The 17,101-nt window shown below is 40.5% G+C and overlaps 1 protein-coding gene and 1 long non-coding RNA gene across 6 annotated transcripts; one reads left to right on the top strand and one right to left on the bottom strand.

Annotated features, from left to right (window-relative positions):
- Positions 1-878: 878 nt before the first annotated feature.
- Positions 879-12,787, bottom strand: a2m3a (alpha-2-macroglobulin 3, member a). Of its 3 annotated transcripts, none has more exons than XM_087243510.1 (34): positions 12,553-12,787; positions 11,308-11,491; positions 10,976-11,132; positions 10,703-10,755; positions 10,585-10,608; positions 10,342-10,507; positions 10,184-10,268; positions 9,991-10,105; positions 9,645-9,765; positions 9,462-9,575; positions 8,575-8,745; positions 8,270-8,497; positions 7,994-8,206; positions 7,760-7,909; positions 6,735-6,860; positions 6,581-6,677; positions 6,334-6,493; positions 6,001-6,226; positions 5,601-5,724; positions 5,411-5,532; positions 5,290-5,341; positions 5,129-5,212; positions 4,327-4,503; positions 4,144-4,219; positions 3,919-4,075; positions 3,775-3,849; positions 3,477-3,639; positions 3,154-3,338; positions 2,030-2,251; positions 1,812-1,936; positions 1,466-1,547; positions 1,318-1,398; positions 1,061-1,166; positions 879-978 (listed from the first exon to the last, which is right to left on the bottom strand). In XM_087243510.1, exons 10-34 carry the CDS (start codon positions 9,471-9,473, stop codon positions 938-940), a joined length of 3,255 nt encoding a protein of 1,084 aa, XP_087099636.1. In that variant the 5' UTR covers positions 9,474-9,575; positions 9,645-9,765; positions 9,991-10,105; positions 10,184-10,268; positions 10,342-10,507; positions 10,585-10,608; positions 10,703-10,755; positions 10,976-11,132; positions 11,308-11,491; positions 12,553-12,787; the 3' UTR covers positions 879-937. The 3 variants fall into 3 exon arrangements, with proteins under 3 accessions (XP_087099636.1, XP_087099634.1, XP_087099635.1); XM_087243508.1 differs by having other exon boundaries at positions 8,575-8,747; positions 9,468-9,575; XM_087243509.1 differs by having other exon boundaries at positions 8,575-8,747; positions 9,468-9,575; positions 10,342-10,509; positions 10,590-10,608.
- Positions 12,788-13,714: 927 nt separating this feature from the next.
- Positions 13,715-15,472, top strand: LOC147845390 (uncharacterized). 3 transcript variants are annotated; one of them, XR_015480301.1, is made up of 5 exons: positions 13,715-13,833; positions 14,650-14,666; positions 14,778-14,854; positions 15,017-15,066; positions 15,337-15,472. It is a non-coding gene; the product is annotated as an uncharacterized LOC147845390 (long non-coding RNA). The 3 variants fall into 3 exon arrangements; XR_015480299.1 differs by having other exon boundaries at positions 14,650-14,698; XR_015480300.1 differs by having other exon boundaries at positions 14,650-14,704.
- The last annotated feature ends 1,629 nt before the right edge of the window (positions 15,473-17,101 follow it).

The raw sequence follows: 17,101 nt of genomic DNA, 5'->3' as shown, positions 1-17,101 counted from the left end.
ATTACCTTAAAAATTACAAAACAAAATATTTTCCACACCTGAACTCCCAAATAAAAGATTTGCTTTCAGTGATGCTGCGTTCACACCAGACGCGGAATGCGCGTCAAGCATGAATGATTTACATGTTAAGTCAATGCAAACGCGCGAATAGACATCCAGCGGCACGATACGCGCGAATGATGCAAATTGCACGAATGGCGCAGGGCGAATTGAGCGGTTAGCACATGATGCGCTTGGAAGCGTTTTGCACGAATCTTGATTTTGAAAAATCTAAACTTCAGCATACATTCACGCTGCGTTAACCAATCAGAAGCTTGCTCTTGTGAGGGCGTGATTGTGACATGGGACCTGTTGTCGGTGTTCCGAGGGAAATCCTCCAGCCTTCACCGACAACAGTTCAAACTCTGCTTGGCTCAGTCAGAAGCACCGCTGAAAGCCTCCATCCAGGTTCAGTTTCTGGAGGGGTTTGAGCTCACAGAGCTGGATGCACCGCTGAAAAGATGTAGTGGACTCAGACACAACCCTAAACGTGTCGACGGCGTCTTCATAAAGCACATAAACGCTTATTTTATTCATAAAATCCATGTTAGCCATTTAGCTATGAAGCTAGAGTCACCGGGCAGACAGAAGTCCTGCCCATCACACGAATCCGCGTCTGTTCTGATGTGAATTTGACACGTGAATGAAGCGGGGTTTGACGCACGTATGAAGCGAGTAAACTCAAATGTTCATGCGGCTATTTACGCGTGATTTAATGCACGCATTCCATGTCTGGTGTGAACACAGCATGAGATTGATTGGGTGCAGTACCAAGCATTACTGTTTGATAACATCCAGTTTACCTTAGTTGCCATAAAAAAGGGAGCTGAACACTTAAACATTGTAGGATGAGTTTTATTTTAATTTATAAAAATGTATTTAGTCAACTAAAACACCATCATCGACATGAGGATGTATATTTGGTCTCAAAACGGTCACCTGAAAAAGGAAAGGAAAGCTTGGCATGAGCACACTCTAAATGAAATCCAGCTCAACTATAAAATCAAAATGACAAGCATACTTCTCTGGTAATAGTCATAAATATTGATGACCGCTGGCTTGAGATTCTTCACTGCAACAGCCTGTGTCAGCTGTATACTGAAGGTCACTGGAACACCTTTGGGAACCTGCAGACAGAGGGGTCTTGGTCACTTAAAGACTCTCAACAGACAGAACTGCTCTAATGCAAGCTACTTTGCACATGTTCAAGCGAGGAATACAAGATGTTCCCAAAGTCATCCATCTCATATTTAAGATGGCAGGTTCAATGGGTCTCACCTCTTGTAGATAGACAAGGACATGATCACCTTCAGCATCAACTCTCTGCACGAATGGAGTGAAATTAGGTGGAGATCCAAGCTGTAAGAAAGAAACTTCAGCAAGCAGTTTCAAGGATCTCAAAGTCACCCTCAAGTCTCATACCAACCAGTGAGGTGTCAGCAGTGAATCCTGACAAGAGCTTGATGTCCACCAGAACCATGTTAGTAGTTGGCTTTGGACCAGTGTATCTGGAAAATTAGAGGGCTGGGTGACAAATCTTAATTCAACAGGAACATGCAAGGTTTCTCTAAATATTGCCATAGGTAGTTGAACTGGAACTCCTTCGATGTGCAGATTTCTCCCCAGTTAAAGTTACATGGGTATACAGAAAGCTAAAGATGCATGCAAAAGCACATGGTGTGAGAATTTGCCCTCAAAAAAAAAAAAATAAATAAAATAAAAGACATACCAGGGTCTTTAAGGTCACAAAAATGCATGGAAGCAGTTCTTACCTCACTGTGAAGGTCAACATGAGGTTGACTGGTACAGCTTGGCAGTCTCCAGTAACCTTTGCACCAACACTCAGTGTTTTGGAAAACCTAACAGGAGGTGTCGGGATGTTGTAGAAACAGGCAACCTGCAAAAAAAAAAGTAATTAAAACAAAATAAAAAATTAAGACAATAAATTACCATGAGCACACCACCAACAGAAATGGTTGAACATGCAAACCTGCGCAGAAACACAGGCAGATCCTGTTGCTGCAACACTATATGTGCCAGGGAAGTTCTTCAGTGGACTCTCCTGGTACAGCAGGCGGTTGTTGGGAGTCACTGCAAAGTGGAAAACGTCTCCTGTTGGCACGGAGGACTGAACAGTAACTTTGCTGGAGCCTCCAGGGCTGAAAACCTGAGCTGCATACAGAGCCAAGGCCTGAAGAGCCACCACTGTGTCCTATATGAACAATGGACAAAAGGTTTTTGGACTTAAGAGAAACTGTACCAAGTGGCTCAGCTCAGAAGACGAGTTACTGAAGCAAGTCTAAGCTAGTTTAGGATGAACTCAACTACCTTTAACAATTGTGATTCCTGTGCTTTTAAGTTGTATTAAAAGTTGCATCTACACCTCACTAAAACATTTTGCTTTATTTGGTAGAATTTTTATTACAAAGACTGAACTGTATTCAAGACACCCATATAGCAAAATTTCTCTGGCCCAGACAATCAGGTTTTGCTTGGCCCACATGCCGCAGTGAATTACGGTACATGACTGGACCAAATCTGGCTTCCAGACAAGGGCCAAACACGGACCATATCTGGGCCAAGTCTCTGCCAAGTTAATAACTAAGAACAGGGCCAGTAAGGTTGGTGTCACGATTGCAATAAAATTAATAAACCCATGAAGCGTTGCGCTTTAGGCACACTATGGGCCTTGTATTTTCTCAGTGACCCGAGTGTAGAATTGATTTATTATCAAAAATGATTTTAATGTATTTTAAATGTGGGTCAAGACGGGCCAAACTCACGTGGCCCACAATCAATTTTTTAAATCTGGGCCAAATACTACGTTTTACATCTGACCCAAATCTTGTGTGCCGCATTAGACTGTGCCACCTCTGCCAAACCCAGCCCATGGTTGGCCCACATGCTGTATGCCAGTGCCGGATGAATGCCTGCTGTCCCAGCTTAATGCCAAATCTGGACCAGAATTCTTTGCTACTAGGGCACCTGTATAAGAGCTTCCAGGTAATCAAAGCAGTTTCAGTACATGTTGCATAATGCCCTGATTAAATGCATTTTAAAGTGTGAGCAACAAACCATGTCTGAACTATGGTACCATTTGCTAGCTGAACTCACCTGAGTGGAGGTAAAGCCACCATAGGGATTCTGCTGGGCCACGAGCCAGTTGACAATGCGGTTAGCATAGCCCAGATTAGCAGTGGTCACAGGCTGTAGAGTGAGAACCGCTAGCAGCACATATGCACTGATCTCCACTGCCAGAGTATCCCCAGATGAAGTCTGAGACCAGTGGAGAGTAGTACCTAAAGATACGAGAAAATGATAGGGTTTCAAAGAATGCAACGCTTTGCTATTGACAAAGCTGAACACTGAACGACCAGCCTGATGAATTCTCATTGGTATGCCCACACAAGCTAAACAAATTGATGGCTAATATTCACCTTCAGAAATGGCAGTGTTTCTCAAGGAATTTAAAAGCTGTGCTCGAGTTCTGGTCTCTCCAGCCAGACTGAAGGTGTAGGCCAGCAGAGCAGTGACATAGGTGTTTCCCAGATTCCCAACAAGAGGCCTCAAAAACGACAGAGCCTTCGTAATGACAGGATCCTGGAAGGAAAGAGGCAACTTCATGCGCAGTACTACCAAAATAAACAAATAAAAATAATATTTGTAGTTAAATAGAAACTTTTTTTTCTTCAACATGGCACAAGTTAATTTAACTAAAAGAACCATTGTTTATACCGTAACAGGGACTCCAATTTCAAGCAGCGATGCAACGATGTAGCCAGTCATTGTCACGTTATCGTCCACGCCACCCTACAACACAACATAATCTTCAAAATCAGTCTCAGCTTAGTAAAAGCAGGTTTGAAGAATGTGACATACCTTCATGTCATTGTGGTAGAGAGTGCCCTGCTGCACGAAACAGCCGTCTGAACCCTGCGTGCCAATCAACCAGTCCTTTGCACCCTTAAGAACATTGGGATCTATGTAGGTGAAGCTTCTTGCTAGACCAAAAGTCCTCATGACAAAGGCGGTCAACCTGAATACAGAGCAAGTTCAGTTATACAACATCTAAAATCACAAAGACTTGACCTGCAGGACACGCACCATGTATTGGATGCATCATAACCAAAAGTGCTGAATGAACCATCGCGGTGCCTGTAGTTCAGCTCTCCTTGATAACCTGTTCCGGTACAGAAAGTTGATTAGATTAAGAAACGCATCTAAAAAGTCCAGTATTATGGATTGGAATGCTTTAGACTTGGTCTAAATACTCAGATTTGGTCATACCACTCTGAAGATAACTCGTGGCAGTGTCTTGGATGGCTGGAGTGAGCTGTGCAGTTTCTTTCAGATACCGTAAGGTGTATATATTGGGAGCAAGAATGATCATGTTCTGTTCTCCACAGCCATAAGGCATCTGTAGCAAGTTAGCCAGATTCCTCAGGGAGCGACCCATTATGTCCCCTATGACAGAAAAATGAAAAGGCAAGGATAACATCCAAATCAGAAACCAGTAACTTTGGATGGTCAGTGTCCCAAGACTCATTGGGCTGTGAAATTTGTCATTAAAAAGGATTCCAAATTGGGTCCTCATTCAATGATCAAATTTACATGTGACCAAACCAGCTAGTGTAAACCTTGAACACTGAGCGTTTAATCAAAATGTTCAATTCCACAAGCATATGAAAGGAATTGCATTTTTTTTGAATCAGCTGAATTTGTCAATTAACCCTTAACAGTCAAACAGTAACTGCCAGCAGGAGGAGTGCGTGAAACAAAGCTAATGATATAACGGAAAAGGCTACATCTCATTGCTTTGCAACATTAAATACCGTCAGTTGAGCTACAAGTTTGTTCTAGTCGTCGAGTCATTAAAAATTAATCTAAAAGATTAAGTGAAACAACTGAAGCTTTAGAAAAAATAAAAAAATTCAAATGATACAAAAGACCTGAGGGTTAACTTGTGCATGGATAAAAGGCTTCAAGACCAGTGGGCAAACTAGTGCTTGCCCAAAGCATGACTGGCTATTAAACCGTTAAGCTGCCCCACCCTACAGTGGTGTTGTGGAATCTCTTTAGGAAACTTTACCAATGACTGATACAGAGCATCTGGCAGATCCCTTGATGATGTTTGCCGGAAAGGTGATCTTCACATTCTCTGAAAGCATGCTTCCTGTAGACCAAACAACCGATCAGTCAACACTAGGATCTCTTCTAGTGCTGTAGAGTGCATTTTGAATTTGAACAAACCCTTTGGACAGAGTAACCAACTCCGGGTGAAGGTCCTTTTGACTCCTTCAGCCTACAGGAACAAAACAAAATCAGCAAAAAGCACCATGAGCTCCACTTTAAAACGACAATAGTTACTTACTAGAACCAGCAGACTTCGAGTGACTACGTCAATGCGTCCGCTTGATGGTACAGTCACTATGTCATTGTCGCACAACTCCTGGGATGGACTGGCCTCAGCACTGACAGTCACATTTAAAGTTCCTACACAAGAAAATCAATTGAGCAACATCCTCACAAGCTTTCAATTTCAAAAAGTCAAAACAACAAACCAAGAACAGAAGCAGATAAATCCCATTTGAAGGTCTTCCTCCCATTGGCAGAGAGAGTGTATGAATGGTCATCATTGAGGGATTTAAGAGTGAAGTTGGAGGATGGTGTTGGAGTCACTTGAACCTGATAAATGAACAGCATTAGATGCAAACACACAAGAAACCAGTTTAGCAATACCAGCTTCAATAAAATTATGGTGAGAACTACTGGAGACAGACATTACGTTATTAATATAAAAAGTTATTAACTTTGCTTTAAATCCTATAAAAACTATTTGTATCAACATTAAACTGCCTTATAAGAATTAAGCACTTGGGAGAATCTTTTTCAAGTTATAGTGAACTTTGAACCCAATTTAAATCAAGTTGATTTCATATATAGGAGCAAGTCTGCCCAGACCTTGATGCATTGGGACAGATAGTTGAACACTGTGGCCTTCAGCTCAAAAAACTCCCCACGGATTATGGAGTAAGGCAGGGTGAGCTCCAGGAAGAAGGGCTGGAAGGCAGTCAGCAGAACTGGTGGAGCCAGACCAAAACCACTGGAGGACAGACAGAAGGCCTCAGTGTCCCATGTAGTAATTGTATCAGGAACCGTGAGAGGAACTGATGTAGATCCGGAGTCCCTGAAGAAAACAGGAGGAGAAAGTGTGAGGGGAACTGATGTCGACCCAGAGTGTCTGAAGAAATCCGGTCAAAGCAGGGAAGGGGGAGCTCAAGTAGTTCCACCCACCCCACATTTGCAAGCTGCCAGATCCACGTTTCTGGAAAGAAAGTTCTGATAGTCACATCAACAGCAGAGGAACTGCTGTCACCTCCAACACGTGCTGCTAATACTGCAGGTGCAGCAATATTTTCAACCATAGCAAAACCGGTTTCACTAAAAGGAGAAACTGAAAGAGAAAGGGGGGGGGGGGGTTTACAATTTGGTTTGGGGGTATAGCAGGCAAATTTTAAATTAGCAACCAAATCTGACATACCACCACCCTGGAAGCTGCTATAGTAGTTCTGCCCTCTGTATGTCAGACACGGAGGTTCACGAACCAGCAGATTTGTTGCAATCTTGATCCCTACACCCTATTTAAATAATACGATTAATAAATAATACCTCTTTACATTTTAAATGCGTTATACCTTAAAGGTGTTATAAGCTTGATCTGTTGGAACCGCTCGAAGGGGTCGAAACTTGAGGCAGCCCTGTTGATCTTCAACACCAGGTGGATAATCATGTAGTGCCCGCACCGGGAGCAAACCAAACATCTGAGGAAGGGGGGAGACAAGCATTCAACCAGTTAATCAAAGACTTGCACTGCATAGAGCAAAAGTGACGTTCAGTAATTGCGTTGTACCTCAAGTAGAAATAGTAGAGGTAAACTGAAGTCATTTAACACTAAAGGCTCCTACACACCGGGACGTTTTTTTGTTTGCGTTTATCGTCAGCATTTTACGAGATGTTTCAGTGTTCAAACCCAAGCACTTTTCACTGGTGTCAAACAGAAGAGAATGCTAAAAATCACTCTTTTGACGTTATATGGCGCTGCACAACTACAAGCTTCTGACACCCGGTTATAACACAGAAGTGGAGAAGCGGTCACACGCATGTTGTTAAATTTACTGGTGACCCGAACAAGCATAGATAGTTCAAGCAGCAGCTCCAGTGATGAAGAAATTGTTTAGCAGTGCAATAAGCAGCTCCACGTTCATATCGCCTCTGGGCATCTTTTTCAATGTGTGCTCGCATTGACAGTTTTACGCTTGAGCGCAAAAAGTGCAGTTTACGGTAACTTCAGCTCCGTGCACGTGAACAAAGGTGCCGATCTGATTGGAGAAGGTTGACACCGCGCGTCAAAACAAAAACGAGCATGAGGCTTTTTTTTTTTTTTTAATTACGCTTTTACACCGGGCGTTTTGCGCGTTGATGTGCACAATTACATTGACACCCTTTTAGTTACGAGGCATTAAACGTTGACAAAACGAGCAAACACATCTCGTTGTGCACGGGCCTCAACATATTTCTCTCAGCACTCTGCAGATAATTTTATATTTTGGAAGTAAATTATGATGTGGAACTGACCGAGAGCCATCTGATGCTCAAACCCAAGCTCAAAGCTACTTTGGAAATTGCTAAATAGCCATTATCAAAGAACTGGTAAACATACCGCCTCTGCGCTCAGACGTCCTCCTGACTGCATGATCAGAACACTCTGATCTATAGCACTGAGGCCACACAGAGATCCGGCTTGAGCGGAGACGGTCAAAATACTTCCCTCACCAGGAACCGCCGTAGCAGGAGAGAACTGCAGAGAAACCTGCAAACAGACAAGCTCAATGAATGACAATTACGCCCATAACCCCATTCCAAATAAAGCAAAAGACGAGGCTTTTTCACATACCTGGTTTGAGAAGCACTTCTCAGTGTCAAAAGAGGCACTACCGGTCACTACAGTCTGACTGGGCAGAACACTGAAGACTAGAATCTGCACCACTGGAGCCATACCAGCAAGAACCGAGAGATCAAATGACACAGTGCCCTTCGTGAGGGTATCAGAACCAAATGCTTGAACCGTTTTAAACCCATGCAGAACGATCACTCCTCTGGACATGACCTGCAAATCAATCAGACTAGTATAACAAAATGGAGCAACAAAGACACACAAAAGTCAACTTACCATATAGATGATGTCAGCACTGTAGTCACCAGTCTCTCCAACAAATGTGTACTTGACAGTCACTGGATAAGTGGTGCCACATTTAAGCGGCTGCTGTAGACTCACTATAGACAGATCACTATAGGTTGGGTTGTCAGGAGCAGCAGCTTGGGAAAGCTGAACCACCTGATAATCTGTAGCAAAGTACGGGGAACTGGAATCACGATAAGTCTGTGGCGTTGCACTAGCCTGAAGGGAGGGGGAAAAAAAATGAACAACACATTTCTTGAAAGAGTAACAGGTTCAAAATTAGCAATAAGTCATACCACAAGGATCAGATTCGCTTTAGGAAAATTAGTGGTGTTGAGGGAGAAGTCTGCAAATCCGCTTTCATCTGTGGTCACATTGAAGAGCACTTTGTTGGGCCATTGGCCACGGTCCAGCAGATAGACTACCTTGTTACTGATTGCATTGCCACCGAAATCAGACACAGAGATCTGTTTAGGGAGAGAATCAAGCAATGATATATAACATTTGAACACCAAATAGTAGAGTTTTTCAGATTGACAGCACCAACAGGAGTGAGCCAAAAGCAAAACTTATTCATAGAAGTTGTATACTGTCTATGGGCGCAGTCTTTCGGATGAGACGTCAAACCGAGGTCCTGACTCTGTGGTCATAAAAAAAATCCCATGGCACTTGTTAAAGAGCAGGGGTGTAACCCCGGTGTCCTGGCCAAAGTCCCTCTATCGGCCCTTACGGTCATGGCCTCCCAATCATCCCCTTTAACCGAATTGGCTCTATCACTGTCTCTCCACTCCTCCAATAGCTGGTGTGTGATAAGCACACTGGCGCCGTTGTCCTGTGGCTGCCGTCGCACCATCCAAGTGGATGCTGCACACTGGTGGTGGTGTGGAGAGACCCCCCTCATGATTGTGAAGCGCTTTGGATGTATGACCATACACAAAAGCGCTATATAAATACACATTACATAAAGTCAATGAAAACTAACGAATATAGATGATCTTCTGCTAGGTGGTGCAAAGGAACAGAAACACACAACATTTGCCATGAACCAATGGAATAACCTCAATAGCTGATAGACACCATTTCAGAGTTAAGGGAAATGTAGCATGTTTTACAAAGTCAACATAAAACGCCTTTAAAAAAAGGCAGGTCAAAGAGAGATCTGCAATAAGTGATTAATTTCAACTCCCCTTGCCATTCACAGTTGATCCATAATCATAGAACTTTGGGAGATCCACAAATGTAACTTTGCCAACTTCAAATGTAATCGACACCGTTGAGGATTTGGACATGACAACACCTGGAAAAACAACAAACAAACATGAAGGCACCAAATAACACAGCATGTAAAACTAAGCCATTTGTTTACCTGTTCCTTCCTCTGTGACGTTGACATTAACAACGAAGGAATTTTGCAAGCTATTCTTAAAATTAGTGCTGAAAAACGTGGATGTACTGAGTACAAGAGAAGCACAGCCAGTGTCGTTCATCTGTAAGCAAATGGTTAAGCTGATCAGGCCAAATGAAGGGGGAATAAAAAGGTTTGACAGATTGCTGGAAACTGCCATTTTAAGACACAGTAGTGAAGTCCAAACAAGCCAAGATTTCAGCTTAGTTCTTAAGATAAAATAGACAATCCCATTATTTTGCATTTTCTAAATCTGCAAGTGAGCCATTTTGCCCTTCAGATGTTTGGTGACCACAGGCATTCATACCCAAGTAGTTTCATTCAGACACACACTGGTCACTTTAGGATCCCGAATGTAGGGACGACGCTGACGGCACACTTCAACAAACACTTGACCAGGTACAGGCTGTCCATATGTGTACCTGAGAAACATAAGAGATCAAGAACAGAGCAATCCACAAGACAAGTATAGCATCAAGAAAACTAAAGGCTTCACTCACTTTCCACAAGCCTCAACTTTCAGTCCCACATCTGCAACACTATACTTCTGTGGCGTGTTCACGGTCAAATCAAACTTGGGTAACACTAAACAAGAACAAGCTGTAAGACCTCAGGTCTGCTGTTGTACACTTAGTAGCACATGATAATATTTTTTTACCATATTTTTTCACATTGAAACGTTTGGAGATGACTCGGTCACCAATATAAGCCTTCAGTGTGTATGTCCCAACACGAGCTTCTGCATTTAAAGTGTGAGACAGCTCCAGTATCCAGTTTGTAGAGGAAACGTTGGTCCACTGATTGATCCGGATATTATTATTGTCCTGGTGAAAAGAAACTGCTCAAAGTACATCCAAAAGCCGAATTTCCTCCAATACCAGCAGCAAATACAGATTCTTACCTCCACCACCACCACCAGACTGTACTGAAAGACACAAGAGTAAACATTACATTAAGCAATGATTTTTGAAAGGCTATATTAAAGGTGTGTGTGAAGGGGGGGGGGGGTTCAATCTTACCAGTTGGTCTTGAGGTTCAAATTTATCACTCATGGTAAGAACTCTAAAGTACACTGCAGAAAGTGAGAAAGAAGCACCTGTTACACTAATTGTGATCATTTTACTGAACACAACCACCATTTACTTTTGTTCTAAATGGTTAACATATTTGCTTTGCTTTAAGTGTGTGTGGGTTTGGGGCAGGAGGGGGGTTGAATGAGCGAAGACACCCAGAACTAGAATATTACTGAAAATTATGCACGATTACTGCAGTAAATGTCCTTCACAGCTCACCTGTCTGTCCTGGATTGTAGAGCGGTTTGTCTGTCTGGATGAAGGTCAGAGGCAGGTAAGACCTGAACATCACTTTACTCTCTTCAGTCATTTTGAAAGACCGTCCTTGAACGACCACCCTCACAGTCTGCACTGAATCTCCATTTACTTGAGGAGCCTGTAGAGAGACGCAATACAGGACATTTTACCTATAAATCAACATTTCCTCATCAGCGGAATCTGCTGTTCAACAAAAATATGCAGAAAAGCATTGCGGTGATCAGGAAATGACCAAGTTTTCATTTTGTTGAGAACGGTCCTTTTAACATTAACCAAACCAGAATTAAACAAACCTGGAATTTAAAACAGCGGTGAAGCTTCCTCTGGGACGCCTGACGCACAAGTCGAGTTTCTATGTTTTTCTCATCGACCAGAGAAATGGTCATGGTGAACCGGTCTTTGGGCTTCAGAAGACTAGCGCACAGTTTAGCATCAGAGCCAGACTCAATCAAAGAAGGAAACGTCACCATGAAAAACCTGTGGGGGAAAAAAAAAAAAAAAAAAAAAGGCAGATTGGGTTTACGTCAGGATTAGATCAGTTCCCCCAATAGCCTTGCTGGAAACATTGCGCTATATATATATATATATATATATATATATATATATATATATATATATATATATATATATATATATATATATATATATATATATATAGTTCACATAAATCTACAACCAAATAATCTGGCCATTTATGCAAACTGAACCATGAAAACAGAGGTTAGACAATGAAATGAACACTGGCCAATTTAGTGTTGGAGATTTCATGTCTAAACTTGACACTCACTGCAAAAAATGCTTTTCCTACTTAGATTTTTTTTGTTTTGTTTTGAGTCCAAATGCCTAAAAGTTCTTAAATCAGGAAGCATTTTCTAGACAAGCAAAACATTGTCTTGTTTTAAGAAATAATGCCAAATTGAAGTGAGGTTTTTCTTACATCAAGCAAAATAATCTGCCAATGGGCTAAGCAAAATAATCCTATCACAAATCGAAAAAATTGATTATTTTGCTTACCACATTGGCAGATTATTTTGCTTGATTTAAGGAAAACCTCACTTCATTTTAGCACATTATTTCTTAAAACAAGACTGTTTTACTTGTCGAGAAAATGGTTATTGATTTAGAAATTTGTAGATATTTGGACTAGAAACAAGACAAAAAAAAATAATTCTAAGACAGACAAGCATTTTTTGCAGTGTTGCCAATCTTTCTTACCTATTCCCACTTCAAGTAAATTTGCCTTGAGAGATTTAGAAACAACAGTATCCTACTCTAAACCTGGATGATTAGTGACAAACTGAACATTGGAAAGGTCTAGTGTTGTTGTGGGGAGTTAAGAGATTAAAAAAAACATGTCAACAATGCAAATTTAACAATTATTTACTGACTGTAGTATTTGCTTTTAAATCGTAAAAAAAAGTATTTGCTTACAAGGTTTCTTTAAACGCTTCAAACAGTACTTTCATGCTTCAGAGGAATCAGAAACGCACTGGACCTACATACAGCAAAGAGTTTTAAGACTAGTTAATAACACTTACGGCCCAGAGCCCCGTCCATCAGTGACGGGTCCAGTCTGGCTCGGGTTATCAACATAAAAAAGTTCAGAACTCCGTCCATCAGCAAAGCAGAAGAAAAGGACTAGAATGAGCCATCTCCAAACAATGTTCTCCATTACAGCCATGAAGAGCAATCATCTAAAGCGCCTCCTTCAGAAACCCTACGCAATGGCTGCTACAATCCACAAATCATGAACCCAACAGAGCTCCAGCTATCCGGGAGGAAACTCATCACTGCTCATATATAGACTCCACTAACGAGACACACCTGATTCAGCTCATTAGCAGAAACTGAAGCTCTGCCCTCAGCCCACTCACACAAAGTAAGCTGCGGTCACAATAGAGTTTGTGTGTGTGAAATTCTGTCGTACGGCATTGCGAAAGGGGCTGGATTAAACAAAATTATTAGACATTCAAAAAAAGCGAGCGATTGCTCCATGTTGTAAATTTCTGTCCAGAGAGGTCGTGTTTTGATCCTCGGTTGGTCTCCCGCAGTCAAGTGATGTGATTTTCGCAGTCAAGTGATGTGACCCCTCATTTCCGGTCTGAAGCCGCCTTTCCACTGCACACGACAAGCGACAACCAGAAGTCATTCATTTCCAATGGAGAGCAGTCCAGGAGCTGCGTTGAGTTCCGATCATCTCCGTATGCGGAAAACTCAGATCCAAATTGAGCTGCAGATACGTTGAAATATTTGAACTCCTGCGACTAGACCGTATGCGACCTGCCGACCAGATATGATGTATTCCAGTGTTGTCCAAGCAGATCCGTGCGCGCGAGGTGAGAAATAGGAGTTTATTTGGTTATTTTTAGAATTATTAAAAAAGTCTATATTAAAAAAAAAACCTTTTTTGTTCATAAATGTAAGAAAGTAATAAAAATATATGTTTTAATTTATTTTAGAGGTCTATGAGTTTCTAGTGTTCATTCATCCATTAAACCATGTAAACGCACAGAGAATAAAGGCTCTTGCTTTTGCCCTCCTTTATTTCAGACACCACCCAACAAACACACAACGTTGCCTCAACGTAGCGACCTTCCTACAACGTTGTACCAACCTTGCAAAAAGGTTGAGGATTCTACGTTGTTGCTAAACGTTGTCACAACGATGTCATAAGGTTGCCATTTAAACATCACGAGGGCCGCATACTTTAGGTTGTGCTTGGGTGGCGTGGACGACCACTGTACAACATTTACTGGTCACAGCTGAATCAGTTTAAATTTCAACAAGCCGTCGTCTCATTCATCAACGACCGAGGAGACGTGAGTATTGTTTTATTTCTTCTTGCTAAATAAGATACGTAAATCGTGAATATTCAAACAAACCTACGATTTCGACAACAATCTGTTCCAACATTACACACACACAAAAGCCGTAATGAAGTTATTACGAGCGAGTAACATTTCAGCATTCCGTTCACGGACGGCAACAACATTAAAATCATTATGTTAAATCTTTCGATAAAACATTTCCTGATTATTTACCTACGCTTAGTCTTTAGTCAAATGGAAAATAATGTTTTTGAAGTTCAGTTTTTTCCATATCCATAGTGATCAGTCTGATACTTTATCACACGAGCCGACCCACTTTTTACAAAACACACAAAATAACTTTTAAATACAAAACATCTCTGTGCAGTTTGCGTCCCGTTAAAGGAACAGTTCACTCAAAAATGATATGTACTCACGAATTATTTGCCCTGTAAATAATAGCCTAAGTGATTCCAAACCTTTAAGTTTCTTTATTCTATTGAACACTAAAGACTGTATGCATTTGCTTTCATAGTAGGAAAACACTATGGAATTAAATAGTTACAGTTTTCCAGCTTTATTTAATACATCTTTTTTATTGTTTAGCAGAAAAAAAGCTAAATAAGTTTGGATCAAATAAAGGATAAGGGGCTAAATGGCAGAATTGTCAGTTTTGGGTGAGCTATCCCTATAAGTTAAAGTATATAAGTTGATGTTCATATGCCTGATTAATATAGATATTAATAAAAAGGTCTGCTAGTCTAAATTTCTATTTTGATTTATCTTTTGATGTTTTATTTAAAACCCACTCTTTTCTTTGCTCAACAGGCTATTTTCACATGGAGGTAATCTTCTATTGATAATTTCTGGATTTTAAGTATGTGTAAGTTGCATAAAACTCTATTGTTTAACCACTCACTGTTGTTTTCAAATTACTTATGTAACTTGTCTTTCAGAATTTTTTCAGCTGTTGAATTCACCTCAGATCAGTGTTGCTGTAATTCCTGATCTATGGAAAGAATAATTGAATGAGGTAAGAAGTATACTACTCTATTTACTATCATAATAAATGTAGTATTGTTACCTAAAACAGCATGTTCATAATGTGGAAAATAGATCATGCTTATGAAAAATTACTTTATTATTTTGTACAGCTGTTATTGAAATGACACTAATTTTAACATTCCATTTACAGCGAGCAACGCCACAACTATAGGACCTCTACTTTCTCTTCTCATAATTTAAGTAAGTATTGGGAGACTAACTCTGACTTCTGTTAACTCAAACCTGTTTTCCCTGTATCTCTAAATTTATTTAATTGTATGTAATTTTGGTATATGATATATTAAAGCAATAAAATAAAGTAGGCTACATAATTACTCACTGGATATTTTATATGTAATGAAATTACAATAAATGTCTGAAACTTCAATAACTTGCTAGTCATAGTTGTTTCCATCTGTCCTCTCTTGTTCACTGCCTATTTTGACTTGTGTCTGCTGTGGATCTCTGAAGCTGGATTATCTGTTGGATTTGTTTCTTCCTCTGACTGCTTTCTCCATACCAACAACTACGACTGGTCTTCAGCTGCGCTCCCCGGTCTGCTGTATTCTCCAGTCCAGAGCTTCACTGCCCAGTGTCTGAATTTTAATTTATATATTTATTTATATGTATATTTACATTTTAATGATTTCTTGTTTACTTTTCTTGTTTGTTTACCCTTTAGTTTAATTATATATATATATATATATATATATATATATATATATATATATATATATATATATATATATACTCTAAACATATACTGTTTGCTTATAATTAGATGTGTACTGTATGTATTAAATGTTGTGAAATATATAATAAAAAGTTTGATTATATTCATTTGTGTGTTATTTTAAACACTTTAAAGTTTACACATGCAATTGTTAAATTAAATAGGAAAAATAAATGAACAATATTTCATATTAAGCAATACTGGAAAAGAATTGCTGCTTATCCTGTATTCTAGGCAGTATTGATAAACTGCCACAAAAAATATTAATACAAGTAGTAAGAACGCCGCCTCGCGGTTGCTGAATGTCGCACGACAACGTTGCTACAGCCTTCTCACGTCTTACATTTCTACGTTGTGACAATGTAGCGAGCACGTAAGCGGCAACGTTGCCTTTGAAAAAATACAACGTTGTGCAGACATCGCTACAACGTAACTGTGTTTGTTGGGCAGCTTCTCTCCCCGTGGTGCACGACAACACTGAAAATACTGTGCGGCTGCCACAAGGGGGCGTATTCCGACAGTCATGTCCAAATGTCGTGTGCAGTGCGCGTGTGTATAAATGAAAGTCTATGGGGAGAAAAGTCAAGTGTGACCGGAGCTTTAGTCTTAATATTTTGTGCTATAAAAGAAAAATTATTCACTCATTCATTTACTTTTCAGCTTTGTCACTTTATTAATCTGGGGTCGCCACAGAGGTATGAACCGCCAACTAATCCTGTACATGTTTTGCTGAGCGGGTACTCAGAGCTGCAAACCATCACTGGGAAACATCCATACACACTCACACACACTATGGACTATTTAGCTTACCCAATTCACCTGTACCACATCTTTGGACTTAGTGGAAACCGAAGAGGAAACCCACTCGGACATGGGGAGAAGATGCACGCTGACCCAGCCGAGGCTTGAACCTGTGACCTTGCTGTGGGGTGATCATGCTACCATGCATCCCCAAGAAAAACAATAGCAATAATCATTTGTGCTGCCATTATTAAGGTATTGTCAATTATTAGGCGAAGCGGTGGCGCAGTACGAAGCTCACAGCAAGAGGGTCGCTGGTTCGAGCCTCGGCTGGGTCAGTTGGCATTTATGTGTGGAGTTTGCATGTTCTCTCCATGTTCAGCCCAAAGTGAAACTAAACTTACTAGATGGCAATTTAGATTCCTAACACTCACATTGACTGCACATACAAAATCAGTCACACGTTCATGGTGTAACCTTTCCTATACTGTTAAGACATCACTACAGACACATGAACACCTTTCACCAGAAGAAAAACGAGAAAAAACCCTTTTGTAAAATCCATTACTGGAGATCAAGTAGTTTTAACTTATTTATTTCGTTTGGTCCTTACATTTAGTTTTTTGTATTAACTCAACCTTTAAATTAGTGTGGTACTGTTAACATCTAGATCAATTTGACACTAGGATTTTTTGTGATTGTTTAATGTGATTAACTACACACAAGTTAGCATGCTTCATTCTTCACAAACACAAGGATATT

Source organism: Danio rerio, chromosome 3 (genome assembly GCF_052040795.2).
Source record: "Danio rerio strain M-AB ecotype USA chromosome 3, GRCz13ab, whole genome shotgun sequence".
NCBI classification, from domain to species: Eukaryota; Metazoa; Chordata; class Actinopteri; order Cypriniformes; family Danionidae; genus Danio; species Danio rerio.
This window is presented reverse-complemented; position numbering and strand designations above follow the sequence as displayed.